The following is a 27,477-nucleotide window of genomic DNA, read 5'->3' on the forward strand; positions in this document are numbered from 1 at the left end:
GCCAAACGGTGCATCCAATACAGCTTGATCTGGAGATCTAATTTAGGAATTAAAAATGTTATTGACAGACGCCCTTTAAGCCTAACATTTAAATGCAATTGTGCTCAGACACAGAGTAGCAGCCAACCCTGAGAGAGGGCCTCTTCAGAAGGAAAAACAAAATGCAGAGCTATGGACACGCCTAAAGCAGCATTCGGATCCTGGTCATTTAAAAAAAATCTTTGACAGCCAGCAGATCAAGCGTGAGGCTTTTAACTGGAGATCTGGATTCATTCTGACTACTCCCATAGACTCACTTCCTGGGAGCGCAAGCAAGTTACTCCTTGTGACCTGCTGGGAACTGTGGCAGCTTCTATGTTTTGCCATGACAGCAAAAACAATACAAAAAGTTAAAAACTATTTTTATCTTCAATGCTTGTTCAGTAGTAGCGATGTAATCTGCAAATGTCACAAGGATTTATGAAAAACATGTTTCCTCATCAAGGATGAGCATTTAATATGAATAATAATAAATACACAGAAACAATATATTATTATCTGTGCCAACCTTACCCAACTTGATACTTGACAGATGTGTTGGCACAGTACCTGGGTGTTTGTCCCAACAAGTTGAGGACATCTGGTTGTCCGTGGCTAGTCTTTTATATCTGTTTTTAGGCACTAAGTTCCGGCTCTCCAGCTGAAAATGGACTCAGAATACATGACGTATGGAACCATGGAAGTAAGAGACAGAATGCAATTATAAATTTGATCTCCCCCAGTCTTGGCAAATGTGACATTAATCAAGGATCTAATGTATATCTAAAAAAAAAGTCTTTGTCCACCCAAATAAGTGGAAGGTGAATGAGAGAGACCCTTCCCAGCAGGAGACCTACACAAACTAAGATCAGACATGTTTAACTTGAACAGGCTCAACATTTCTTAGCTCTTGGAATACCAAACACCACCTCTCCTCTGAAATCCTGAGAAGACAGGCTTCGTTCACATAACAGTTGATCCTCCTCTAAGCCAATTAGCAGAGTTTAACCGTCCATGTCAGCCTTTCAGTCTTGGACATGCCTCTTTCTGCCTGTCATTTTCCGGCGCTGGGACTTGCTTGTTCGTCCTGCTCTCATCTTTTGGGCTCTGTTCTTTACCCCTTGTTTGTGGCCAATCTGCTTTCTTTTTCCCTTTTTCTGGCTACGAGAATGCAGTGAAGCAGTGAGGGAAGAAATTCTGCAGATGGGAGAAGAAAATAATGATTTTCATGTCTTAGTTTAAAAAATACAAGCTAGCTTCTAGTTCTCAGGCTTATACTTCCCCCTCATCTATGTTTCTTGCTTTCTCCTGTGATGCTTGTCTTTCTCCTCTATTGGGGAGGTTCACAATACAACTCAACTGGTAAAGCTAATAAGTTTTGGGCTAGAAGTTGCCTAGATGGGAGACTTAGGTTTAATCCATGACCTATCCAGGGAATTCAGGCACCAGAAAAGATCTACAAGACTCTCTTGCAAAACAGATGGTCTGAGTTAGATGGCACACCTGATATGACTATGCTGCTGGTTTCCTCCATTGCACTTAAACAGCTTTACCCACAGGATGACTTCCAGACATGCTGGACTTCAACTCCTCAAAGACCTCATTGCATGAGGGAAGACTCCCAGTACAGTATTGTGGCTTGTTTGGTTTGGGTCTCATACACTGTATAATCTAGCTACCGAGGTTTGCAAACTATAGTTTATACTTTGCAATTTATTCAACAAATGATGATTATAAACAAGGTTCAGAGCAATGTATGAGTCCAGCCAGTTTCAGGATCTTTAAATGTTTTAAAGGCAATTCTGAGCTCTAAGGAGGGACTGCAAACAGATAAGAAAAAAATAGTCTCCTTGGACTAATTCTGACTTGAATGTTCCTACTATTTATAGAATTACCAGTCAATTGTCTTCTCTATTTTCTTTTTACATGCACTAAAAAAGCTGCTGTGGATCTGAAATTCTCTCGGCAGATTACAAGAATTAAACAAAATAATACAAAATGTAGAACTATTGAGATAACAAATCATACTGAGAAAAATAAACTTTGCAGCAATAAACCAATTTAGAACTACAGAAAGAACTAGCACAGTAAAATAAAAACCAAAAATCGCCAACATATTTAAAAGGGCTGAAAAACTAACTCATTTACCTAGTGGGAGAAATATATTTACACAGGCAAAGGGGTAGGTATAGGAGTATTTGTATACTTTCTACGGAAGGTATACCATAGCAACAGAACCAGCAATGAGAAGATTCTTCAGTCACATTTCTTCCTAACTCAGCCAGTAATGCCTTTACATAAATAACACTTTCATATCATTCTCTATGCCCACTTCCACCTGAACATGCCATACTTACCTCTATTTTTTTCTTCCTAACATAACTTGATAGCACATGTCAACTCAGAACAAATGCCCTTTAAATTCAGTGGAATTTACTCTCCCTTCAATGTTAGAATAATCTCTAAGCAAACCTTCAGAGAACAGGTCGGACATTCTGAATCGTTTGGTAATTAAATGAAAGTCACACAATTTTAATACCTCTCAGACAGGAGAGGATCTCTAGATTTCTTAGGCAATGTACACGTGTAGCTGTTGACAGCATCTTCTCCTTCCAGTCCAGTATTTTCTCTCTAAAAAGAAAGCATGTGAGCTCATAAAGAACCACCACAACGAAATCTAGTCACGCAACTAGAAACATGATACGATTTTCTAAGCAAAATATTAAAATTTCAGATTAAATATTAACACTTTAGATTAAATAATAGTAGCTATCATTATACCAAGACCAAACACGTAGAACCAAAACGTGGCATACAGAGTCATTTAGCACTGTGGTGATTGGTGTGAACTGTGACCCATAAATCATGGTTCAGAATCTGGCTTCTCGTTGGATTCAGGCAAGCTATTCCCTTCTATAAACTTTGGGAATAACAGCTTAATAGACATTACTTTCATACACAGTACTAAGATCTTGCATATTTGGATGCACAAACACATATACAGTATATGAGAGACATCTGTAGTATAGTGGTTAGAGTGTCAGACTATGACCATGGAGATCACAGGTTTACACCCAGAAAACAATTACCTCACTGAGTGACTCTGGCCAGTCTTGGGCTGTTCTCCCAAGCTTCTTTTGCATAATTTTTTTTGGGTGCCTCTGAGTCAGTGTTGACTCCTGGTGACTGCCTGAACTAGAAATCTAAAATCAAGTTATATCCAAATATAACTCTGGGTGAGATTATCCATTGGCATGCTAATGGTATGCAGGTTTACATCTCCACCCTGGGCCGACCAAGTGACTTCTTCAGGTTCTTCATGTCTGGAGGCCTTGAGGGTACGGATGGGGAAGAACAAGTTTTGGCTTAATCCAAGCAAAACTGAGTGGCTGTGGGTTTTCACTCTTCCCCCACCCCACCCCAAGATTTGGAGATTTTCCACCTTTAGTATGGATGGGGTAGCACTCCCACAGACAGAACTGGCACACAATTTGGGGGTGCTCTTGGATTTGTGAATCCCGCTTGAAGAGCACCTCCCCATTGGACTATTCTAGCACACCATATATGGGTCTGCCCTTGGCCATCCAGAAGCCACAACTGGTCCAAAATGTAGCTGCTTCGGTACTTATGGATGTACCATGGCCATAGTTAATATATAACCACTGCTTTGCAAACAGAACTGGTTGATCAGCTTCTGAGTGCAATTCAAAGTGCTGGCTGTCATCTATAAAGCCCTTTATGGCACAGGGCTGGGTTATTTGAGGAACCACCTATTTTGGATAGCTGCTCATCCCACAGGATTCAACAGAAAGGGCATGCTTCGAGTCCCCTCCAAGAAACAATGCTACCTAAAGGCTCTACAAGGCATACTTTCTATGTTGTGGTGCCCACGCTTTGGAACAGTATATCACCTGAGATCTGGACAGCTCTGACCTTCTGTAAGGGTTTAAAAACTTGATTTTCCCCCCAAGTTAAGATGCTGGATGAGCCTGTCTGGAAAAAAGGTTTAGGATTTTGACATGTTATGTTTTTGTGCCATTTTATATTGCGTGGTTGTGGTTCTATAATTGTTGTTTACCTTGTCTGCTCTTTACTCCTATGTTAGCCAGCCAGAGTTGCATTTGTGAGTTGGGCAGCCATATAAACAATTACATAAAAATAATTTTATTAAATTAACAAGTGAATAAACAAGTGAATAAAAAAATAGATAAATTACCTCATGGGTATTTAGCCCCAGGAAATGAGCTCCAGAAAGGTCCAGGTCGCTGATGGTAGTAACCGTGACTGTATGGTTTGGGTGATCATAGCTCACCGACTCTGTTTGAGATGTCACTAGATGTTCCAACTCATCAGCTTCCTCTGAGGAGATGAAATAAGGTACAACCCTAATTGCTTGTGCAAAGACAGTTTCTTCAATCAACCTGTTAAAGAATGGCATCTATGTTCCAAATGAAAACCTTATGGAAGGAATTCTTTAAGTTTAGACTTTTCAGACATCCTACCATTACATTCTATTTTTATTTCTTTACGTATGTGGGTTGAATGACAATTAATGCCTCCATCTCCAAAACTTTAAATAGGGATATTTTAATAAATGAAACACAAAACTAATCCTTGAGGCAGGCTCTTTTGTTACCTGCATTTACTCTGCCACATAATCATCACCATTTACTACACAATTCTGCCAATGATGGGCAAGCTTCTTAAAATTGTCATAAAAGAATTCCATGCATGTCTCTTCAACCAGGTCCTGCAATTCTTTCCATCTTTTCATTTGAGTCAAATACATACAGAGTGTGTGTGTGTGTGTGTACGTACTGGAGCCTGTCTGGAAAAAAGGTTTAGGGTTTTGACATGTTATGTTTTTGTGCCGTTTTATATTGCGTGGTTGTGATTCTATAATTGTTGTTTACCTTGTCTGCTCTTTGCCCCTATGTTAGCCAGCCAGAGTTGCATTTGTGAGTTGGGGAGCCATATAAACAATTACATACATACATATATATGATTTTATTAAGAATTTTGATTATACAGTAATAGTATAGTATATAAATTAGCACTGAACATCTGTCTCCCTCCCACTGTTTGTGATTAATAGCTGTGGCCTAAAGATAGTCACACTGAGTACTGTACAAAGCAACACCTAGTACAAATGTGCTAAAGATTACAGCTTAAAAAAAACCCTAATTCATTAACAGAGATCAAATGTTTTAAAGCTCACCATGAAGTCATGGTCTGAATCAAGTTTCATATTTATTTACCCTCATTTTAGACAAACTGTGTTGAACAACCTTCTGTTCTTTTCTAAGCTGTCATCTGATACTTTCTGGGATTCCAGGCTAGATCACATCTTCAAATAGGATACCTACCTAAGGCTTCTTCTCTCTCCTTCAACATCTTCATGTATTCCTTATGTCTCTATGAGAGAAGCAACCAAATACACGTTCCAAAAGTTTTCAGAACATCTCCTAACTTGGCCTCATTCAAGTCACCGGTTAAAATTCTGCCACCCAGAACTCATGTACTGTTTCTTCTAGAGCTGTGTGGTAGCGTTTCATATGAACTTACCAAAAATCAGTTTCCTATATAATATTGCACTATCAAAGCCTACAAGGGGGATTTGGAACCTCCCTTAAAATAAGCCAGCTTAAACCACGGTGCCCCAAGCAAAGCTCTTCCCTTTCTCCCACAAAGCCTCTGCCTCAAAATATGAGCCATGCTCTGAGGTGCTCCGTTTTATTTCCAAGCACATATACTTCTGCTGCTTAGTCAGAAGTAAGGTCAGTCAAATTTAGTAATACGCTGGTATTATGCATTTAGAATGGAATCAAAATGGCAAGGGTAAGCTTGCTAAAATAGCAAGCAAATGCAGTTTACAAATTCTCAGCAGTATCAAAGATAAAAGGCAAAAATAAAGGCAGCTTTCTAAAACCATGTTTGGGGGAAAAAACTCATTTTCAGAAGGAAGCAATTCTGCCTTACTCTTGAAGCTGTTGCAGCCTTCCTCTTTCCAGACAGTTCTCAAATGAAATCATACCTCTTCTTTCATCTTCTTTTCTTCCTCCTTCAGTTTGCGCTTTATCTCCTCCACAGCTGCTTTCCTCCTCTCAACCTTACGTTTGTGAAACCCTGTCAAGAACTCCCTGGAAAGAATAAACACAGTAGAGCAGGCAGCACCAGGTCACGGTCACCCTCCTGCCTATGGAATCATTATGCTACGAATAAGTTATCCTGCAGGATCAGTAGGCAAAAACATACAAAACATTTACCCATATTAAGCATAGTCATGCTGTGGGCTAACTTCCAGGTATGGTCTGCCTCCTGCAGTACAGTCCTTAAGAGTCTAATTCATTTGTACAGGAGGAAAAATGGCAGAACAGAATGGACAATCGTAAAGTATGGAAGCTATGATTTTTTTAAGCATCTCAGGGAGTATTACAGGTGGTCCTCGCTTAACGACTGCAATTGGGACCGGCAACTCAGTTGCTAAGCAACACGGTTGTTAAGTGAAACATCACGTGCCTGTGCCGGACTCATGTCAGTTCTGCTGCAGTTGTTAAGTGAATCACCTGTGGTCGTTAAGCATGACATCATGTGACTGCGACTTGTGACTTCCTGCTGGCTTCTCCATTGACTCTGCTTGTTGGAAGCGAGCTGTGAAGCTCACAAATGGCGATCCTGTGACCACAGGATGCTGCGACTGTTGTAAATGTGGGCTAGTTCCGAAGTGCCCGAATGGCAATCACATGACCATGGGGACACTGCAACAGTTGTAAGTGCGAGGACCAGTCATAAAACTACTTTTTCAGCACTGATGTAACTTCAAACCGTTGCTTAACAGGGCAGTTGTTAACTGAGAACCACTTGTAATTCTGAATTTCTAGGGTTTTAGGCAAGTTGCCTTGGGTGATTCTTTTCCTCTAAGTGGGCTAGCTTTCTTGCCAACATAACTGTTGCCCATTACCTGCCACCTTATCTTAGGTCCAGCTTCTCTACATGTTAGAGAGGGCATGACAAGTGGACTTTGTTGTTCCATTTCTCACTTCTCTCTTTGCTTACCTATGGGGGTGGTGGGTGGGAGGACTAAATCAGCAGCTCCAACAGAGCTACCCTATCTGAGCTGAAAAAGTCCATATGCGTTCTAATGGGCAGCACAAAGAAAACTCTAACCCAGCTGCTATCTAAAGGGTGTCTGGATATTTGCAGCTCAGATACAGTCACCCTAAGTAAGAAGGATAAAGAGGCAAAGGCCAGGGAAGTACGCAAGTAACCATTAATGTCAGCCACAAGAGAGAAAGTTGGATCTTGCTCTTTGACTCAAGGCTGGTTAACTATTTTGTGGGTCATTTTTAACACATAACATCCTTTACTTCAGTGTTCCTCAACCTTAGCAACTTTAAGAAATGTGGACTTCAACTCCCAGAATTCCCCAGCCAGCCATGCTGGCTGGGGAATTCTGGGAGTTGAAGTCCACATTTCTTAAAGTTGCTAAGGTTGAGGAACATTGCTTTACTTACTTGATGGCACCCAGATGAAGAGGAGTGCAACTCCCATCACCCTTAGCCGGCATTAACCAGCCACTGAATGTATTCTGTAACCCAAAACATCTGGAGAGTACTAAGTTGGGGAAGACCGACTTTGGAGAGACTTCCAAAACCCTCACATGTCGCTCCTTTTGTAAACAGACCCATTCTGCCATATATTCTGTTGCACGTGTGGACTAAGATCGACTAAAGCAATGTTTCTCCAACCTGGCCTCTTTAAGATGGACGGGGAATACTGGGAGTTGACGTCCACCCATCTTAAAGTGGCCAAGTTTGACAAACACTGTACTAAAGCGACACGCGTCTGAACCTTGCAGCCAGCCTATGTTCAGCACGGGCTCCCCCCCGGCTAGGCAAGGAGCCTCGCGTGCCTCCAGGCGGGGGGCTTCTGCAGGAAGGGAGGTGCGCGCCGAAAGGCTGCGCGTCTTCCTCCTCCTGCCCCGCACTCACCGTCGACTCTGCTCGTCGAAAGACACGACCCTCCTGAGCGTCGCGCTCCCAACGCGCCGCTCCTTCTTCCTGCGGCCCATGCCGGCGATGACTTCTTCCGACTCCGCCAGCAGAAGCGCGAACAGCCGGGCGACCAGCGCGCCGCCTCTTCCGCCGTCGCCTCCGCGCTGCGTCTTTGGGGGAAGCAGAAGCCCGCTTGGTGGCGGCTCCGCCTCTGCCTTTCGTCAGTCATTAGAAGAACTCGCCAGCGCTGCTTGTTGGGTGTCACCAGGCGCTTCGTTTTATCACGCAGCCGCTACAAAACCTCCGCCTAAAGACTGCCCAGCAAAATCCTCAGTCGGAGTATCTTGGGGCTGGGACCCTAAATGCGGCTGCCTCCCGGGACAGGCTGTTGTCCCACTCCTTCAGTACGCTTTTGGTTAACGAGCAGTCTGATTGTGTAAATAGCAAAGGCTCTGTTGGCATGTGTAGCTTCAAACAGTACATTAAATCATAATATGATTTTGGTTTAGTTTGTACGAACCCAGCAGTGTGGTTTGCAACCTATGGTTTAAATGGGTGCTTCCGATTGTTTATTTAGTAAACCATGATGAAGTCAACTGGGCTAGCATGTTGTGTGAAAATAGCACATATCTCTATCTGTCATCTGAAGTACGTTTCGGTGGAATATATGGCTAGCTTGCACTTTTAAATGGTTTCCACTTACACCTTCTCCAGTATTTGCAGGTGAAACCGCTCTCTAAAAGTTCACTCACCACTACAAGCCACAATACTGGTCTTGTACATTTGTTATAGAAAAGTATAACAGAATGATGACAAGTAACAGTAAGTTCTCCCTAGGGGAAGGCAAAAGGCAGATTGAGATCTATTAGCATTTTGTTGGATCTTTTACAGCTGATCTGCAAAAGTTTCCAGCTGACTGTTATGAACTGCCCTTGAAGATGACCTGGAAGCTACAGCTGGATCAAAATGCAGCAGCGTCATTAGTAATGGGTGCCTGTTGGCACGCCCGTGTGTCGGCACTGCTACACGAGCTGCATTGGTTGCCAGTCGGCTTCTGAGTGCAATTCAGGGTGCTGGTTACTGATATCCTGTATGGCAGAGGCCCTGGATATCTGAGGGACCACTTATCAGCCAGTTGTTTCTGCTAACCTGGTATGTTCTGGCAGAGTGGATGCACTCCAGATCCCCTTTATTAAATGTTGTCATTTTGTGGGATGGAGGAAGTGTGCCTTTTCTGTTGCAGTCCCTACCCTCTGGAACAGCATCCTCCCAGAGATAAGGATGGCCCCCTCTCTCCTAGGGTTCTGGAAAGCTCTTAAACCTTGGCTTTGGTTCCAGGCCTGAGGTATTGGTGTATTGGGTGGGGTGGGGTGGGGTGGGGTGGGGGGGGCTGTTTTGTTTGATTTGAGTCACTTTTAGATTGTTTTAGTCTAGTCTGTGGATACGGTTTTCTGTTTTATCTGTTTTTATGGATTTTGTTTTGTTTTGTATGCTGCCCAGAGTCCATTGGAATTGGGCAGCTATAATAAATGTAAATAAATACATAAAAGTATAAAAAGGATCCCTCTCTAAATTAAGCTGTCAGATTCATTGTTGATCATTGCAGCGCACAACCCTGGGATGTAGTATGTGGCCAGCTTTACCTTTTGAACCGCAATTTGTTTCTGGCTAAACCCAACCACTAATTTGCATGGAGCAGTAGTTGTGGTTGTTCAGCTTTTAGTAAAAAAAAAATAGAGTAGAACCCCAACCCTTGATGCTAGCCTGACTGTGGTTCTACTAGCAGCAAGGTTGGGTGGGAAATTACAGATTCAGTGTGGCACCTCAGTCTCTGACTTTAATGGTCACAAACACATGGAGATTCCTTGAAAATGTGGTAAACTGATCCTGATGCTGAATAGGACCCTGGAGCTACACACCAGCCCTGATGGCTTCTACTGGACAAATTCCAGTCATTGATGCTGAGATGAACTTGCCATTGTGCCTTTTCTTTCAAGTCTTCAACAAGGCAACCGGTTCTGGATTGCAAACATTCAGACAACCTCTGGATAAGAGCAGAATCAGAGTTTTCTGTATCTGATTGCTACCACCTTTAGTGATCATCAGGATGTTTATAGCCCAGATTGAGCAGTTTCATGGAGACTTTCTTTCATGGAAGCAGTAGGCAAAGTGGGTCTGGAGGGTCTTTTAGGGGGCCTAATTCTCATGTGTTGAAAAATCCAGGATAACTTGAACGTGTATGATTCCTCCCCCCCCCTTTTTTTAAATCTCCAAATATGATCCATGGCAATAGGTGACTGATTACAAGTACTCTGAACTTATCAAATAGGTGGAGAAGTTACACACAATATTGTTAATCATGGAACAATCTGCAAAGTGCTTAAACATACTTTCACAAGCTTGTCCTTTAACCCCTTCTGAGATGGTGGAAAATCCGGTTCTGTGGTTAATAGCTGTACTTCCCTTTAAGTTTACACCCACAGGCTGGGTCTCCTGTGCTACAGCGCTCTGCTGTCATTTGAGTGTAACTCCCTTCAGCCTGAACTAGCTTTGGATTACAAAGGCCATCTGTCGTTCAAGTTGCCTTGCAGGGACACGGACTGTTATTTCCTTGTGGCTCTTGCTCTCCCCTGCAAAAAAGAAAAGGAAGAAAAACCCACCTCTCTACCTCTGTCTCATATGCATGTGGTGGAGGGAAAAAAGGCCCTGCTCTGCCTGGAGGGTTCAAAAGCAGCCCAGAAAAAATGGCTGCAGAAGATGAGAAGAATGCAAACCTCCTTCAGGAAGTTTGGAAGAGAGAAGAAAATGCCAAGTGTGCAGATTGTGGGGAGCCTGGTAAATCTCAGGGAAGGGGAAAATGGTGGTGGTATCAGGAAGTGATAACTAGCAAATATAGTCCCTAAAAAAAGCAACTGCAGTAGCTTGAAGAAATTCAGATGGAGGAATTATGCCTGGCACTTAGGACAAGGAAGAGATTGTTAATATTATCATGAGCTTTCTTACATTTGATGTCATGGAATGCTGTGTATATATGATACATCAAATATTTTGTTCTTCTAAGGATTATGAATTCTGTAACTTTGTGTAGACAGTAGCCATCTAAGAAAGGAATGTGTTTGCTGCTGTCCCTGTGACTTGCCATTCAATGATGAGAATCTATGGCAGTCCAGATGTTGCTGAACTATAGTTCCAAATGGCCATCATGATTGGCCATGCTTCCTATGGGTGGTGGGACTTGGAGTTCAACATCTGGGAGTAGGTTGGAAGAGAGATCAGTTTCACCACCAAAGAGTAATAGTGAATTAGCTCCATGGAAGATAGAAATGAAGTGGAAGAATTGCAGTGCTACTGTGTGGAGATTGTTGAGGGCCAGGAAAGCATGAACTCATTGGACTTCATTTAAGAGAAGGACTACCATCCAGGAAGAGACAAATATTTGGAGGTGTCCAGTCCTTTGAGGTATTGAGGAAATGGATTGGTTTACTCGGGAAAACCTGGATTTTTTTTCAAATACAGGAAATGATGTAATTGAGAAAACTTAAGCATTGACTGGGGGGCTGCATTATGAGACTACATGCACATTTGAGGTTTAACAAATCACTTGGGCTGGAAGGCTCTAAGGGACATTTGTGCGGGTGGGCCTTTGACCTGGAACTGATGCAGGCCACTGAAAGGTTTACATGTTAAAACAATGGGGACTTATTTCATGAATCTCTTGCATAAGGTATTTTTGACCTTTGATATTACAAACAGAAGCAGCAGGGAACTACCTTTGACATGGTACAGCTTTTTAATCCTGTTTGTTGCATTTTTTACAGTCTGGGCATTCTGGATCAGAAAGGATAGAAACTTAACAGGTTGTACCTTTGATAGGAAATGGAGTTAACTGGTTCTAAAGCCTTTCTTGATACTCTGATATCACCATATTTTTGCCAGCCCCCTAGTTCCCCCAGAGTATAGGGGACTGTTCTGGGATTTTGATTCACTTTAAAAGGATTTGCAGAGATTTAAGACACCCATAATACCCCGTAAAAATATAAATCCCCCAAATCAATTTTTCTTATTTTGGATGCTAGTCTTAAGGCACCAATTTCACCCTTAAAAACTACCCCAAAATAGAAAAAAGGGAATTAAAAAGTTCCCTTTTAAAAGCTCTGCTTATTCCACTGACATCATAGCATTGCTAGCAATGGCCTATGTACCTCCAGGCAAGACTTTGGGAAAGGCCCCAAAGAGGGTCCATCTCAGTTCTAGGCTGATAAATAATCTGAAGGCATTAGTTCAGTGTTTCTCAACCTTGGCAGCTTTCAGATGTGTGGACTTGCTGCCTGGGGAATTCTGGGAGTTGAAGTCCACACATCTAAAAGCTGCCAAGGTTGAGAAATACTGCATTAGGTTGAGGAAAGTTGTTCCAAGTCACAATGAAATATGAACAAGAAGCAACAGTGGTAACTTTGATTGATGGCCATTTTGACCAAAAGAAACGTAGGCTCCCTAAGATTTATTGTGCTCTGCCTCTCGACAATCAATCCACAGCCACTGATGTTCTTTGATTCTGTTCAGATCCTGGCTGGGTCTCCTGTACTTTGGGTATCTTCATCTGTTTTGAGTGCTCAGAAATACACCACAAGATCCCTTACATAAGTGAAGTTAAGTCAGTAAAGAAGCATCGCTGGGAGGAAAGTCAGATGCAGGTGAGTATTATCTTGAGAAGTTTCTTGCCCTGCTATTTGTTTCGGTCATGTATCCATCTCTTTTCCCCCTCTTTTTTCTCAGAGGCATTCTCAGATGGCAGGAAAGGTAGAATTAAATTTTTCCTTAAGTTGCAGCATCAGAGAAAGAGGGTGTATTAGTGGCCTTGCAGAAAGCAGATGTGTCAGTAGCATTGTTGGCATATGAGAAGCAGAATTTGGATATATTCTGCTTCCTTCTTTCTCTGGCAGATTTCAGCTTAGTTAAGAAACTTCTGTAGATCTTTATAATGTGAGCTGAATAATGGTTTGTATTACTGCTAGGAAATTGTGCTGTTTGTCTGGTTGCTAGGAGAATACTATTCCTACAATAGCAAGGATATTGCTTTGCTTGCTTTCCAGCATGCCTGCTTCAGATTTTGGTTTCCTGTAGTTAATGGAAAGAGGTAGTAATCTTGACAAGAGCTGTTGGGGCAGGGGGAAATCTCACTATGTATGCATCTATATGCTCATCTATAATGTTGTATAGGAGTGGGCAATCTTTTTTTTTTTTTTAATGTTGAAGGCCATGTATCTTTAGGACAAACTCTTGGGAGTTCCATGTCTTTCCCTTTTCCTCTCTTTTTTCTCTTTCTGACCCCAGGAGGTTGCTAGGAAAGGGATGGATGGCTCTTCTCAGAAGGTTGAATTAACTACTTGAAAGATTGCTGAGGGCCACATGAGATCCTATGGCTGCAGACCACTCATGTCTTTGAGAGGCTCACTAAGCAAAAGGGTACAGTGGTGTAAGAATTCAGAAAAGGGTTCAGCAAAAACCCCTCTCTTATAATCTCTGGTGCTGTCAGCCCTTTGATGTAGGCCAGGTCAAGAAACAAGCACCGCAAGGATTTCAGGAATCCCTTTTATTGCAATAAGGTAGAATAACAATATCTTGAAAGCTCATCCAGGTTTCTCTCTGTCCCATCTTTTCCTAAACAAAGTTTCCTTCCCTTCGAATCAGTTTTTGACTCCTGATGACTGCCTGGACTAGTCCCTGTAGTTTTCTTGGCAAGCTTTTCAGAAGGGGTTTGCCCTTGCTTGCTTCCCAGGGCTGAGAGAAAGTGACTGGTCCAAGGCCACCCAGCTGGTTTCATGCCTAAGGCAGGACTCGAACTCCCAGTCTCCTGGTTTCTAGTCTGATGCCTTAACCGCTACACCAAACCGGCTCTCCTTTTTCAAGACTCTGTAACCTTTTCTGCAAGGCCCCCCTTTAACGGCTTGCTTCTTCTTCCCAGAGGCTCAGCTCCACTTTCCTTTACAGGCACTAATTGGCAGACAGACAGTTTTCTATGGAGCATGAGGATCGCTGGGGGTTTGGTAGCTGAGGGGTAGAAGCGCCACCAAGGAAGAACATTCCTACACAAGGGGGAATGACCGAGAGCATCTGCCTTTTCTTGCTTTGCAGTTTCTGGCCCAGCATGGGAATGCGCTGGCCAAAGCAACCTACGAGGCTCATGTTCCTGCTTATTATTACCGCCCAGCTCACAGCGACTGTCAGTAAGTGCTATAACGCTTGTCTAGAGAAGGGATAGGGGATTGGGTGGTGGGCATTCCTGGACTTCTCTTACCTGCTTTATCACTTGTGGTGACATCTCACAGGGTCCTGAGAGAACAGTGGATACGAGCCAAGTATGAACGGAAGGAATTCCTGGAGCCAAAGAAAGAAGTTCTTTATTCCAATGGTAACAATGCTACAATGGAATTTCTCCCTTTATTTATTTACTATGCAAATGTATATGGCTGCTCATCTTAATCAAGTTATCAGTTGGGAAATAACCTTTCCAAACAGCACGTTAGCAGCCCTGAGGCAAAGCCAAGTGGGAGTTGCTCCCACTGTAGCAATCTCTCTCTAATTTTCAGGGATCTTAGCATAATGCACTGGCTCCAGACTTTAAAAGGGAGAATTCCATCAGATGAAGTTTCCTCCAAGTACTTCACTAAGAGGACAAGATGGAATTGGTGGAATTTCCCCCTTCTGATATGAACTAGATTAGTTCTTGTTAGGCTGTCAAGTTCTGGACTATCCATCTGTTTGCTTTGTTAAAGGAAAGGAATTCCACGAAGGGAGAACACAGTCAGGGACACAAATGTAGGACATCTCCTTTGTCTTCTCCTGGGATTGAGTGGTGGGGCATCCCTGACATATTCCTTTTTAATAAGTTAGATTGAGGAGGTAGCCATGTATATCAGGAAATACAAACTTGTTACCAATAGGGCAGTCTGGTTTTGAGTTCTTCCTGTGTAGCATGGCTTGTGTTAGTTCTTGGTTGTCATGCCTGGATGGTCTACATTTCCCTGTCCCTATTTTGAGATCGGGCAGCAGTAAGCAGCCTCACAATGTGATATTGAAACACAGATAAAAGTTATTATGCAGAAGCAATTTTCTTCAGGGCAGTGTTTCTCAACTTTAGCAACTTTAAGATATGTGGACTTCAACTTCCAGAGTTCCCCAGCAATTTGCTTCAGGGCACTGTTTCTCAACCTTAGCAACTTTAAGATATGTGGACTTCAACTTCCAGAGTTCCCCAGCCAGCATGGGAACTGGGGAACTCTGGGAGTTGAAGTCCACATATCTTAAAGTTGCTAAGGTTGAGAAACACTGCTTTAGGGAAAGCAAAATCACAGTTTGGTAGAAGTACGTTTTCTCTCCTAATATTACTTCCACCCATACTAGTTCTATTTAGGAAAGACTGGATTCATTTATGTATTATCAGGTCAATAATCTGTCTTTTTGCATTTGATGTTCAAGGCAGGTAACAAGATATCAATAGACTATAAAAAGAATGATGGGAAAAGACATTGATGTTCCATGTACCAATGATATACAACAGAGGGGAGACAGAACAATAACACTGGGCAAAAGCAGCCACCAATTTAAACAAAAGCCCAATTACTGATGGTTATAATCTTGACAGGTCAAAGTCCTGTTTTTGAAAGGAAAAATCTTTGTTTGCCAAGAGAAGTTTAATAGGAGAAGGGCTGGACTAGTCTTGCTAAGGAGAGAGTGCTAAAGACCAGACTCTGAAAAAGCCTTTCTCTCAATTTTTACCATGCCCCTGTGATACCAGCAGAACATCAAGAGGGCCTCCACCTCAACTCTTGGGGCAGATTTGTGTGGAAGCAGGGAGCCTTTTTTATAACCAGCGGCCATTGTTTCTGCACCTTTTTTGAGGGTGTCTGTTGAGGGGGCTGACAACCACAGGGCATCAATGAAGGGGACAGAACTAGAATTTCCATGATTGGCTTTTTGCTCTTGCTTTTTAGTTTGAAACCCCAGACCCTAAAGAAGTAAAATAGCAGGGACTGGCACTTTAACATGCCTATTTTAATTTGTTTTCTTTAAAAAAAAAAAAAGCACTCACCTCTCACCATTGCTGTAATTTTTGTAGGTTTTTTTTTTTTTTGGCCAGATATTGCTGGCATAATCCTTGGGGACATACAAAAGGGATTGGGGGATTAAATGTGGTCCAGTGGTTCTCTATGCCTGGGGTAGAAGAAAGAAATCTTCCATTCTAGTCCTGGGCTATATAAGTGATGCTGTTTGCTACTAGTGTGTAGTGGCTAAAATATTGGACTAGGCCTGGGGAGACTCAGGTCCAAGTCCATCCTTAATCATGGAAACTGACTGGCTGCTCACTTCAGCAGCACATACACTAAAACTGGAATGAGATGTAACTCTAACAAATAATAAAAATAATTGGACCCAGACATTTGATTTGGCACTGATAGAAATCTGTCTCTGAATATACAGTTCTGCTGAAATGGAAAATACGGCTGTGAGTTGTCAATAATACATATTGCTCTTGTATAGACTCCTGAAACATATTGCTGTTGTTCACATATAATGCTAAGGTATGATTTTTTTTACATTGGTTTGTTGGACAAGCCATAGTGATCTGGATTACACATCAAGACAAGAGACAATGGGTAAGTTCACACAAAATGCTATACCCAAAGCAAGCAAGCAAGCAAACTAATTATGGCTTAGCTTTATGTGTGAATCACACCATTAGGACTAGCTTGCAAAACTGTCTGTAGGAGCTCTCAAAGAAGACAGGACATTGCTATGTGAGTTTACAATGTTGTAGCCTGGGTAGCAAGCATCTGTAGGATGAGAGATTATAATTAAGAGAAAGGCCAGAGTTTGGTGGCAAAGTATGAGGTTTGAGTGCAGAAATTGTCAGCTTCCATTCCTGGCATCGTCTTGTAGGGCTGGGGAACCTGAAACTTTGGAAATGTTGCCTGACTGTGTCTAGAATATTAATCTAGATGGTTCAGCGCTATGACTTGTTCCTATTGTACATATGATACAATGGTTTTTGCTTTTGCTGTTTGCTAGTAAAAACAACAGAAAGGATATGGTAGCAAGTTCAGGTTTAGTACCACTGCAAAAGCTCCTTTGTTTTCAGAAAAAGAGCTTCACACACCTGCAGGAGGTAGAAGACAAATGCAGAGTTCCAGAGATGGTGCTACAGGTGTAGTTAAGGCCGTTCCCCCATCCCACGTTGTTTTCATGGAGGAATTAATATCAGCTCAGCCATAAGATAATCGTTGGTCTGGGTTTGAACAACATGTTAGACCATGTCCAGCACATTTGAACTAACAACAAACATCATGATTGCAAAATGTTGCTAAAGTTTCTCAGTTAACCACAAATGACATGGAAGGTCAAAGTACATTCTATGGGAGAATGCAGCTGCTTATGTTCCTGATGCTTAACCAAGCAGCTATTATAGGGCAGACAATACACTTTTAAGAAACATCTTCCTTCTAAAAGGCCCAAGATTGTTCATAAAATGGTTCTGTCAGTGCCATAGGTAATACCACATTGTTGCCCAATATAGGAAGTGTGATACTCTGACAGCCTGCAAAAGTGCAACAGGAAGAATTGTAGCTCAGTATTTGTGGTCTCTGCATGTTAGAAGATGTGAAATTATACAGCAGAGGGTTTGAAGACTTTCTCATGGGGAGATAGGTAGACCAAATTTAGAAATGAAAAATTAAACATTTGGTAGACCACATTCTTGTTGTGAATGTAGAAGATGAGTAACAACAGTAAAGTTTCCCCTGTTGAATTGCTAGTGCTGAAGAAGATGTAGAAGAATTGCTGCTTGAAGAAAAATATAAGCCAGTGGCACTGCCAGAGTTAAGGGGGCCTAGACAAAATGACCTGTAGGCTCCTCCACGGTACTCCATCTCCATTCTCCCCTTTCCAAGGGAAGGTCAAGGGCCAGCCAGCCAACAGAAAGGGATGGGGAAAACAGGACCTCTGGAGAGATCTCTGTAGCAGGAACCCTGTGTACTCACAAAATAGGGGTGGGGGAACTCTTCATTAAAAGCTGCCCCAGGGATCTGCTGCCAACCACTTCCTTTTACTTTGGGGACTGGAATGCGGCCCCACATCTTGGATTTCTTTTCTGACTTCAAAGAAGTAAAAAAGATGTATCTATTGTTGAACAAAAGCATGCTCCATCTCAAGTGTTGCCACTTATAGAAGCTCCTAAATAGCTGCAAATAAAGAATAGGAAGGAAAAGAAGTCCTCCTCTAAAACAAAGTTTTAGAGTGGAGAGATAGAAGATTTGGCCTTGTAGTTCAGTGGCTGAGGTCTCAGTTTCACTCCTGATTCAAAAGTTGCATGTTGAAGAGTTGCATGTTGAAGTTGCATGTTGAAGAGTTGTAGGTACACAACAATTTAGAATTACCATACCTGGGCTGCAAAAAATCCAAACCACTACTAAATGGCCGAAATGAGATAGTGGTAATTTGAATTTTTGTATGAGATATGGTAGGCCTAGCTATAACTCCTATGACCCCTGGCCAACATGGCCTGTAATTGGAGGTTATGGAATTATAATTCAAAACATCTGGAAGTACCAGGCAGAAGAAAGTTTAGGCCAATTGGGCGATTCTGACTTGATATTCCCCCCTCTGGCCAATGTGTATACAGGCTGGGTTCACACATTTGCAGTAATGGATTTAGTCTTAATGTGGTTCTTTTGAATGTAGCTAAGCATGTTGTCAGAAGCCAACTGTTGTAGTTTATAAACTCTGGTTTAGGATTTAATTTGATATGTGTCCTGGCCACTGTGGCTTACTCAATGCATCATAATTAAAACAAACCAAGACTTAACACAGCCATACTCTCCAGCTTGCATTTTCTTCTCCTAGGACTGAAGGATGGGATCCTGTGGAAACGAGGCCGAGATAATGGGCTGTATCAGCCACGCAGGTTTCTTCTGTCTGAGAAAGAGAGATGTCTCAAATATTTCGTCAAACTGGATGTGCGTAACAATCAGCTTTTAAGTGACTCTTGGTTCACAGAGTTTAGCTTTACTTAGGGACAGAGAATCATTTGAGGATGTTCTCTGGATGTTTTTAAAGTTCCCTTTCTTTCTCACTCTTAACTCAGCTTCCTGCAGAGTTAAAATTTTTAAGCTTACTGGGGACAGAAGGACTTTTCTGAGTGGGAAGGCGTAGGGGTGGAACCTTGTAACATCGTATGTCTGTCCATCAATAATGTACTAATAATAGCAAAACCATTTCTTCTCAGGCAAAAGAACCCAAAATAGAAGTTAAAATTGACACTGTCAATGCCATGTTCCAGCCAGAGAAGATGGGGCATTCTAATGGCTTGCAGATCACTTATCTTAAAGATAACAAGACTCGCAACATCTTTGTTTATCATGAGGATGGGAAGGTATGAGAATCTGGTGTATATGATTACTGTACAGCTACAGGAAATTATGGAAAAAGCTTGAAATAGTGCTGTGATCTTAAAATGGTACTAACCATTTAAGACCATCACTGGAGTCAGTCCAGATCATTTCTGCTTCTTGTTTAGGAATATATAGGACTGATCCTATTCTCTGTCCTCAGCTCTTCCCTAAAAAAGACCTAGTTGCAACACAAGAACTCTCCATCCTCCATAACTTTTGTATTGCCAGTAAATATATCCATGGTTGGAAGCCTAATTTAGGGAAATTCTCTTTAGGCTGGCCTTCTGCAAACTTCTCCAGGGCATGGTTAGAAATTTGTAGATAATATTCCTAACATATCTAAAGAGTGCTCTTTCTTTTTGTATTAATTATATGCATCTCTTACTGTATGCTATAATTCTTCTTTCAAAACTGTTTCTACTTGCCCATAATTAATTTAAGAAAAAGGGAAGTATAGTTTGGCACGTATTTATTGCAACAAAATTCTATTCTAGTGCATACTGGGGTCTTTGAACTCCCTCTGAAGTTATTCATACCAATCAGATAAATTCCATAGAAGTAAAATGGGAAATGCTTCTGAGTCGATCTCCTTAGAATCAGGCTGCCAATCACATTTTAATATTTGTTGTGCCTTTTCTCTTCCTAGGAAATTGTGGACTGGTTCAATACAATCCGTGCTGTAAAATTCCAGCACCTGAAAGTTGCCTTTCCTGGTGCTAGTGATGAAGAGGTAAGAAACTTACAAAACTGGATAGCCTATTAACAAAACTACATTACAGATGACTTGATTTCCTACTGATGTAACTGCTCTAATTACTTCCAGATTTTGGCTTTCTCAGTGATAATTGTATGTCTCTGAACTCATGCATGTTTACTTCTCTGTCCAGTGTGATTACCTAGATAAAATAACAATTCATCCAAATCTTTAATTGTTCAAAGTAGCTAAGGCATTTTCACAGATCATCCTGATAAATTTCTTTGCTGCAGCTGAAAACCCGGTTGACGCGGAATTTCCTGAGAGAAGGTTATATGGAAAAAACTGGACCCAAGGTATAACTGCTACGTATTGCTTTGGATTATTGTATTTTGTTGCCATTCACCAATAAAAGAAGTTCATGCAAACGAAGCATGAAATATAGACACGACTGTAGTTCAGTGATACTCAATTCTAGGCAGTTTTGAATAAAATTGACTATTATTTAACTCAAGAAAGTGTAATGTTTTTGAAGTGAAAAGCCTCACATTGTCTTTGAGCGTCATGGTGATGATGATGGTGATGATTCATGCCATCAAGTTGTTGTCAACCCTTAGCAACTACATAGGAAGATTTTCTCCATGATTATCTGTCCCTAACCTGGTCCTTCAGCTCTTCCAATGGTGCACTCATTGCTACTGTAACTGAGTTTATCCATCTTGCTGCTGGTCATCCTCTTCTTCTTTTTCATTCCTCTTTTCCCAGTATTAGAGCCTTCTCCAGAGAGCTAGGTCTTTGCATAATGTCTTCAAAGTAGAATAATTTGAACCTGGTCATTTCTGCCACGAGTGAAAACTCTGGGTTGATTTGTTCGATAAACCATTTGTTTGCTTTCTTGGCTTGTCACAGTATTCTCAGGAATCTTTTCCAACAACAACGTTCAAAAGCATCACAAGACCCATACTCCAAAAATGGCTGGTCCAGGACTAAATCTGAATTTGATTTATTAACTAAATTGCAACTTCCTGAGTTGACATAATACACACTAAACCATAAGCCATGGTTATATTCACATAATAGAATAAGTCATAAAGTCCAGTCTGGCTTAGTATATGTGAACCCATCATTGTGATGTCCTTGGAAAAGACTGGCTGGCAAATGTAAAAACAGCAACAAAGGAAACAAGGAAACCCAAGATGTCCATTCTAGAACTTGACTATAACATGGGTTCAGAATAAAAGCAGTTTTTAATGCTGCTTTCAAAGAATGACCAGGTGAGGGCTCTCTCCTCTTATAAATGTCCTTGGTTGGTTTTCACAGCAGAAAGAGAGTTTCAAGAAGCGTTGGTTCAGTTTGGATCACCGAAGGCTGATGTACTTCAAAGATCCTTTGGTAAGCCAGTAATTGATTTTGCCTTTTCTCTCATCTTCCTGATTTACCTGATTTATTTAAAGTACATATTGTTCCAGCAGAAACTTGGCCATTTTGTTGCTTGAAATAAAAATGGGGTGGTTGATTTTTAAACTAGATCCTGTAGCCACCCAAAAACACATTACGTCAAATTTCATATTCTTTTCCACTTGATTTTTGCATATCAGATCTCTGTTAAAAGCACATTAACAAGCCAGACTCTTTTTCCTTTTATTGATTGTGTACTCTAAATTAGAGAGAAGAATTATCCCCTCAAATGTGAAGTTGGAGCAGCCTTTCCCAATTCCTTCCTTCCTTCCTTCCTTCCAGATATGCTTGAATTGCATCTCCCTGAATTTCCAGCCAGGATACTGAAGGTCATTCATTTTTAATTTCCATATAAGATTAGTACTAAAGATTGAGGGGACCTTGTCAAGAGCCCAATTGTGACATTTCCCATTCCTATGCATTGTACTTGTGATCCTTTCTGTCCCCAGCGGTTATGCTGGGTTCGATAAATATTTATTGTCCAGCACATCTGAAAGGAACTAGATTTAGGAAGATTGTGACTGCTGATGTTGCTGGGATCTTGAGGTTCCAGTAATAGCCCAGGGGTTATTCAAGGGCTATTACTTAAGGTTAAGCAGTTACCATCTTTAATCCCTCAGTGTAACATGTAAATCCCAAAACAAATCTGTAATATAAAAAAAGAATAAAAGAAAAAGAAAAGAAAAAGACAAATAATATATATATATATATATATGTATGTATGTATGTATGTATATTTAAAACAAAACAAAACAAAAATGGGCACTAAAGAACAAAAATAAAAAACGGTCTAATGAAGCAAAATGCACACGTGTTACAGTAATATGCAAAAGTGACTCAATTTTTAAACAACAACTTCAACTTTGCCCCAAAGGAATTATATTGATCATTCTTTCCATTAGCTACATAAATAAATTCCAAGTTTTTGGCTGGAATAAATTTAGCTTTACATTAATATATTTAAACTTTATTTCTCTTCCCAAAATTATATTGACAATAATATGAATATAGATAAAAATGGGACAACCACAGGGCAAATCCTTCATGGTCTTGTTATTTGAAGAACCACCTTTCTCTTATGGTTTCTGGAAGATGCAGCATGCTTGGGGACCTATCTGTCAAGCAGTGTCATCTGATGGGACCCAGGACCCTTCTCTGTTGGGGCACCTGCCTTCTGGAGCAGCATCCTTCCAGAAATTCATAAAGCCCTAATTCTGCTCTCTTTTAGACATGTCTTAGGCCTGGCTCTTTCCCCAGGCATTGGACTAAAGGTATGGTGTGGGTTCATTGTGAGTTGGTTTTATTCTTATTGCATTTGTTGACTCCTGTTTGGCCATCTTTTCTTTTTTATGGTTTGGATTGTTTTCTGATTTCTTTCTTTTTTTTTTTCTAATTTGTGTGCCACCCAGAGTCATTCTGAAAGGGTGGCCTACAAATGTGACAAGTAAATAACTAAAGGCTAAACCATATGTGTTCCTTAGACATATTACATTTTTGTAATTAAAAAAAGATTGATTCCCAGCCCTTCTTAAACATTCATAGGGAGGTCCATTAAATATAGATAAGAATCTCTTGATGAATTACTTTCATGTTAAGGTCATAAGAAGCATATTTCATGTTTTTTAAAAGTGACAATTTATTTGTTTTAAAATAGGATATTCCAATTCTGTACAGTATTCTAAAGTTCTTGCAAGTTACAAACTAAGCTCTTCAGTCAGCTGTAGAAAATTTTAGCATCTGCATTTAGAACAGAAATTGGGCAATGGCTCACATGGTCTGCTAAGTCTTAAACCAGCTTAAATATGTGTGGAACAACTCCCACTTTCTCTTTCAGGAGGGGCTGGACGAGTTTGTAAGTGCAGGCGTTCTCTCAAAGCAACACAAAGAAGAACAGTGTTGAAGCTGGCTTTTTTTGTTAGTTTTAAACTTCAGGGTCAAAGTTTGCATAGAAATACAGCCAGTTCCTTGTAACTTCAGTTTGGTAATCAACAGTCAGAAATGTCAGAGGAGAACAGGGAGAAAACAACCCAGGTACAAAAGTTTAGTTCTTTTTGTAGAGAAGATCTGAAAACTTTTGTTTGACTGGCATTTGCTGACTCCTTGAAAAGCTGCATGTGTAACATAGTTTTAACTGAAGATTCTGAACAGTGCTTGGCAGATTCTTCCCCAGTGACAAAAGGAGGAGAATCTTGAAGGGGGTTGACTGGTGAAATCAGTTTCTCCTGCATTAAGCCTAATAGCAGGACTTGACCTGAAATGTTCAACAGGCTAGAGTTCTTCCTTCATCAATCAGATATCCAGCCTCCTTCACTATGCTTCCCTTAGCTGATCTATGAAGAATATAGAACAAAAGTCTTTTGGCTTTTTACAAGTTATATAAGCCTCATAAAAGAGACCTGGGAAAAAGTCCATTTGCAAAGCAATGTGTTCTAGCCATGCCTTTTAGAAGCAGTAACAGGTTGTTGTATCACCCAAGTTAAGTTGGACTATGTCCATTTGATTTGCATCTGGTCTGAAGTGATTACAGCGGAGGCCAAACACTATAGCCTGTGTGAGAAATACACAATGAGTTGAAGTTTGCCATAGTTGAGGTGGGAGGTACATATACTACACTCAGAAATGCATCAGAGAGCATTAAAGGTGACAACTACCTGTTGCAGTTATCAGCTGAGCAGATATTGGATGAAAGCATTGCCTGCTTGGAAGAAGATATCTAGAGGAAAAGAAAGGGACTGGGGCCCAGACAGGATGGACAGCAGGGAACATGAGAACTTTGCATGCAGCAGAGAATGTCTTCGCCTCCTCATTGTGCTGATAACCCCAGCCTTAAATGTTTCTGCTGAGAGAACTTTGGCTATTGTCCCGATTGGGAATGAATGAACAAATGCTTTTGCTGTTATTTTAGTTCTTCCAGCTGCTGCTCCTTTTCCAAATGTTAGGATCTTGTAGTTAAGGTATTGGCACATTTCTCTCTTCTCAGTGGTGTCCCAGGAAAACTACCTGATCACCCTGACAGGGTTCTGTTGTTTCTAGGTTCTCAGTCATGACTATAGTCTAGAATCCCAACAGGGTTTTAAGGCAGATGTGTTTTTCTCTCACCCCATGCAGGATGCTTTTGCTAAAGGTGAGGTTTTCCTGGGCAGTGAGGAACAAGGGTATGCTGTCATAAAAGGATTGCCACGTGGCACGCAGGGTAGGTTTACCTGGAAATATGGCGTCATTATTGTAACTCCTGACCGCAAGTACATCTTCACCTGTGAGACTGAGAAAGATCAGGAGGAATGGAAAGCTGTTTTCAGCCATGTGATGGAGCAGCCCATGACACCCCAGGAATATGCAAGTAAGCCCAGGGGGATATTTTCATTCTATTCACCCATGAGATATTAAGGACAGCGGGTTGCCCTAAGGTGGTTACTGATTTTTCTCTTGGTGTTCCTGCCCTCCTGACTTGTAAAAAAAAAAAAAGAATTAAAAAGTAAGGAGTGGCAAGCTTCATTGTAAAGTGTGTGTGTGTGTGTGTGTGTGTGCGCGCGCGCCTTCAAGTCAGTGTTGACTCCTGACAACTGCCTGGATAGGTCCCTGCAGTTTTCTTGGCAAGGTTTTTTGGAAGTGGTTTGCCATTGCCTCCTTCCCAGGGCTGAGAGAGAGTGACTGGCCTAAGGTCACCCAGCTAGCTTTGTGCCTAAGGTGGGACTAGAATTCACAGTCTTCTGGTGTCTAGCCTGGTGCCTTAAACACTACACCAAACTGGCTCTATTGTAAAGTGGCAACCTCTAATAATACTTTTGGGACCCAATTGTACCCTGAAAGCTTGATGGGAAACTGCAGTTTAGTGGCTTGTTTGTGAGTGTGCCAACATACCCAGAAAAAGGACCAAGGTAAGCAATGGCAGTAGGGAGAAGATGGCAGATAGCATTTTGTTAAACTGGTGTTTTGTAACTGGTTGTCCCCTATGGAAGCCACTTTCTGAATATTGCGAGACAGCCCACTACATGTTCTCAACATTTCAAATATAGCCACCAACCCAGTATTTCTCAACCTCAGCAACTTTAAGATGCATGGACTTCAGCTTCCAGAATTGTCTGGGGAATTCTGGGAGTTGAAGTCCACGCATCTTAAAGTTGCTGAGGGTGGGAAACACTGCACCCACCCATTAGAATCAGGAAGGTCATCTAGATAGATAAGGAGAGATGAAAGTTGAACAAGAGGCATCCTGATCCATATCCAATATTTTCCCTACTACATTACACAAGCATGTCATATTTATCTATACTGCTTAAATTATTATGCTTTCACTAGTCACAGGGCAAGAGGACCTTTTTTGGACAGTAAAATGCAGCTGTCACTTCTTGCTGCCACTAGGCAGTGCCCACAGCCCTTCTAGCTTGTCTCTTCAACCAACAGGACTAGAAAAGTAATCTTAAAATAAATTATGTTATACACTCATAACTGAATTGAGTGTAAACACAGAGTTGCAGAATCACCCCTGCCCCTTTGCCTATGCCTACTCATTTTTGCATGATATAATAGATTTCTCAATTTCTTTACAGTTGAAGCTAATTTCAAGCTCAAACATTAACATCTCTGAAGAAGAGTAAGTCGCTGCTATTCTTCTTGGTCCACAGTTTTTGGAAAACAGAGCAAAAGAAGACGTTCTGGAGTCAAAGCAGCCTATGTATTCTCTCAGAGCAGGAAGAAGTGTTGAAAGAAGTAAAATCTATTCAGAAAACCCTCTGCCAAAGAACTGCTGGCCACCTGGCCCTCAAAGTTCTCTGCCATTTTGATCTAGAGAGACACTTGGTGTAGAAATAAGCAGCACAAAGACTGATGTAAATCAGCTGATGGATGCTACTGCCCTGCTCTACAATAAACCGAACAGTTCATTTCATATTGGCCAGAAAATGCAGCTTCCCACCTCTGTGCTACTACTGCTTGCTGCTTGTTGGCTGCTGGCTTTTGTGGGTTTGGGTAGGAATATGTAGCAATCCGGTCAGGATGATGGTTGTGGCTACACAGTATCCAACAGATGTGCGGCCTATATAGTATAGGGTGCCCTTTCTGACACAGGCGCTTGCCTGTCCTTCTGTGATTATTCTGATTCCGAGGTGACCGTTCTCCCCGATTTTGCTATCTGCTCAAACCCATATGATAAGTTGCCATCTTTGGCATGCTCGTACTCTGAAATCATCTTCAAAGGAAGGTGGGGAGAAAAGGCTGCAGGCCTCTCTCTCAAAACTGATGGTAAACAATTTGCAAGCCTCTTTTAAATGGTGAGGTGTACAAAATGCTATTTTTACATCGGTTTGTTCATTCTTTTAATGGCATTCTTTTCACTTTCCCCAGTGATACCAATGTGAAACCCCACCAGTTTTCTGCTGCCTATAACTTCACTGGCTTCCTATCCAAATGACTGAAAATTCTAGGTATTCTACAATGCCCTAATCCAGTGTTTCTCAACCTTGGGAACTTTAAGATGTGTGGACTTTAAGATGTGCGGGTGATCACAGATGGCAGCAAAGAGTTCTTTGCTGTCATCTAGTGGTCATTTGGATTTTTGCACCTCAGATATGATAGCCTAATGCACAGATAATTTCACCAAATGCTACTACAGTCTTGGTAGTCCTGCTTCTGCTGACCGTGTGGCAGATTTGGGGAATGTTTGGTTTCAAGCTCTGACATGCAGCCATCAGATCCACCACGCAACCACATCCATGCCTTCTTGTGTAGTGCTGACGAACAATATCCATTTGACCGTCCTTTTTGTCTATAGGCCTGGGAGTGGCAGTGGCAGACCAAAAATCTGCTGCTACTTACCTTGCTGTAGATCAGCAGTAGTTTCTCACTCCTGGCTTGAATTAAAACAAAA

General features: G+C 41.4%; 2 protein-coding genes across 5 annotated transcripts; one reads left to right on the forward strand and one right to left on the reverse strand.

Moving 5' to 3' along the window:
• Nucleotides 1-467: 467 nt before the first annotated feature.
• Nucleotides 468-8,165, reverse strand: NOL12 (nucleolar protein 12). Its single transcript, XM_007423218.4, has 6 exons — nucleotides 8,010-8,165; nucleotides 6,053-6,158; nucleotides 5,385-5,433; nucleotides 4,235-4,377; nucleotides 2,558-2,649; nucleotides 468-1,215 (listed from the first exon to the last, which is right to left on the reverse strand). The coding sequence occupies exons 1-6, from the start codon at nucleotides 8,087-8,089 to the stop codon at nucleotides 1,044-1,046; spliced, it is 642 nt and encodes a 213-aa protein (XP_007423280.1). The 5' UTR covers nucleotides 8,090-8,165; the 3' UTR covers nucleotides 468-1,043.
• Nucleotides 8,166-8,270: 105 nt separating this feature from the next.
• On the forward strand, nucleotides 8,271-26,499 carry LOC103063321 (arf-GAP with dual PH domain-containing protein 1-like). 4 transcript variants are annotated; one of them, XM_088141053.1, is made up of 11 exons: nucleotides 8,271-8,416; nucleotides 12,576-12,706; nucleotides 14,148-14,239; nucleotides 14,342-14,424; nucleotides 18,912-19,024; nucleotides 19,294-19,440; nucleotides 20,106-20,189; nucleotides 20,447-20,509; nucleotides 21,474-21,545; nucleotides 24,720-24,951; nucleotides 26,162-26,499. In XM_088141053.1, the coding sequence occupies exons 2-11, from the start codon at nucleotides 12,701-12,703 to the stop codon at nucleotides 26,188-26,190; spliced, it is 921 nt and encodes a 306-aa protein (XP_087997179.1). In that variant the 5' UTR covers nucleotides 8,271-8,416; nucleotides 12,576-12,700; the 3' UTR covers nucleotides 26,191-26,499. The 4 variants fall into 4 exon arrangements, with proteins under 4 accessions (XP_087997179.1, XP_025019169.1, XP_025019168.1 ...); XM_025163401.2 differs by lacking the exon at nucleotides 8,271-8,416 and adding an exon at nucleotides 10,488-10,847 and having other exon boundaries at nucleotides 24,720-24,804; XM_025163400.2 differs by lacking the exon at nucleotides 8,271-8,416 and adding an exon at nucleotides 10,491-10,847 and having other exon boundaries at nucleotides 21,477-21,545.
• Nucleotides 26,500-27,477: the final 978 nt, after the last annotated feature.

Source organism: Python bivittatus, unplaced genomic scaffold (assembly GCF_059951505.1).
Source record: "Python bivittatus isolate LINGU-HERP-01145 unplaced genomic scaffold, Pbiv_v1 ctg000330_np1212, whole genome shotgun sequence".
Lineage (NCBI taxonomy): Eukaryota > Metazoa > Chordata > Lepidosauria > Squamata > Pythonidae > Python > Python bivittatus.

What these genes read in the sequence shown, in the direction of transcription:
- NOL12 (XM_007423218.4), bottom strand. Translation starts at nt 8,089, where the DNA reads ATGGGCCGCAGGAAGAAGGAGCGGCGCGTTGGGAGCGCGACGCTCAGG. An exon ending in TTCGACGAGCAGAGTCGACG is followed by an intron (nt 6,159 to 8,009) that starts GTGAGTGCGGGG and finishes TATTCTTTCCAG; the next exon opens with GGAGTTCTTGACAGGGTTTC. An exon ending in TGGGGCTAAATACCCATGAG is followed by an intron (nt 2,650 to 4,234) that starts GTAATTTATCTA and finishes CTTTCTTTTTAG; the next exon opens with AGAGAAAATACTGGACTGGA.
- LOC103063321 (XM_007423219.4), top strand. Translation starts at nt 10,757, where the DNA reads ATGGCTGCAGAAGATGAGAAGAATGCAAACCTCCTTCAGGAAGTTTGG. An exon ending in AATATTTCGTCAAACTGGAT is followed by an intron (nt 19,025 to 19,293) that starts GTGCGTAACAAT and finishes ATTTCTTCTCAG; the next exon opens with GCAAAAGAACCCAAAATAGA. An exon ending in GACACCCCAGGAATATGCAA is followed by an intron (nt 24,952 to 26,161) that starts GTAAGCCCAGGG and finishes ATTTCTTTACAG; the next exon opens with TTGAAGCTAATTTCAAGCTC.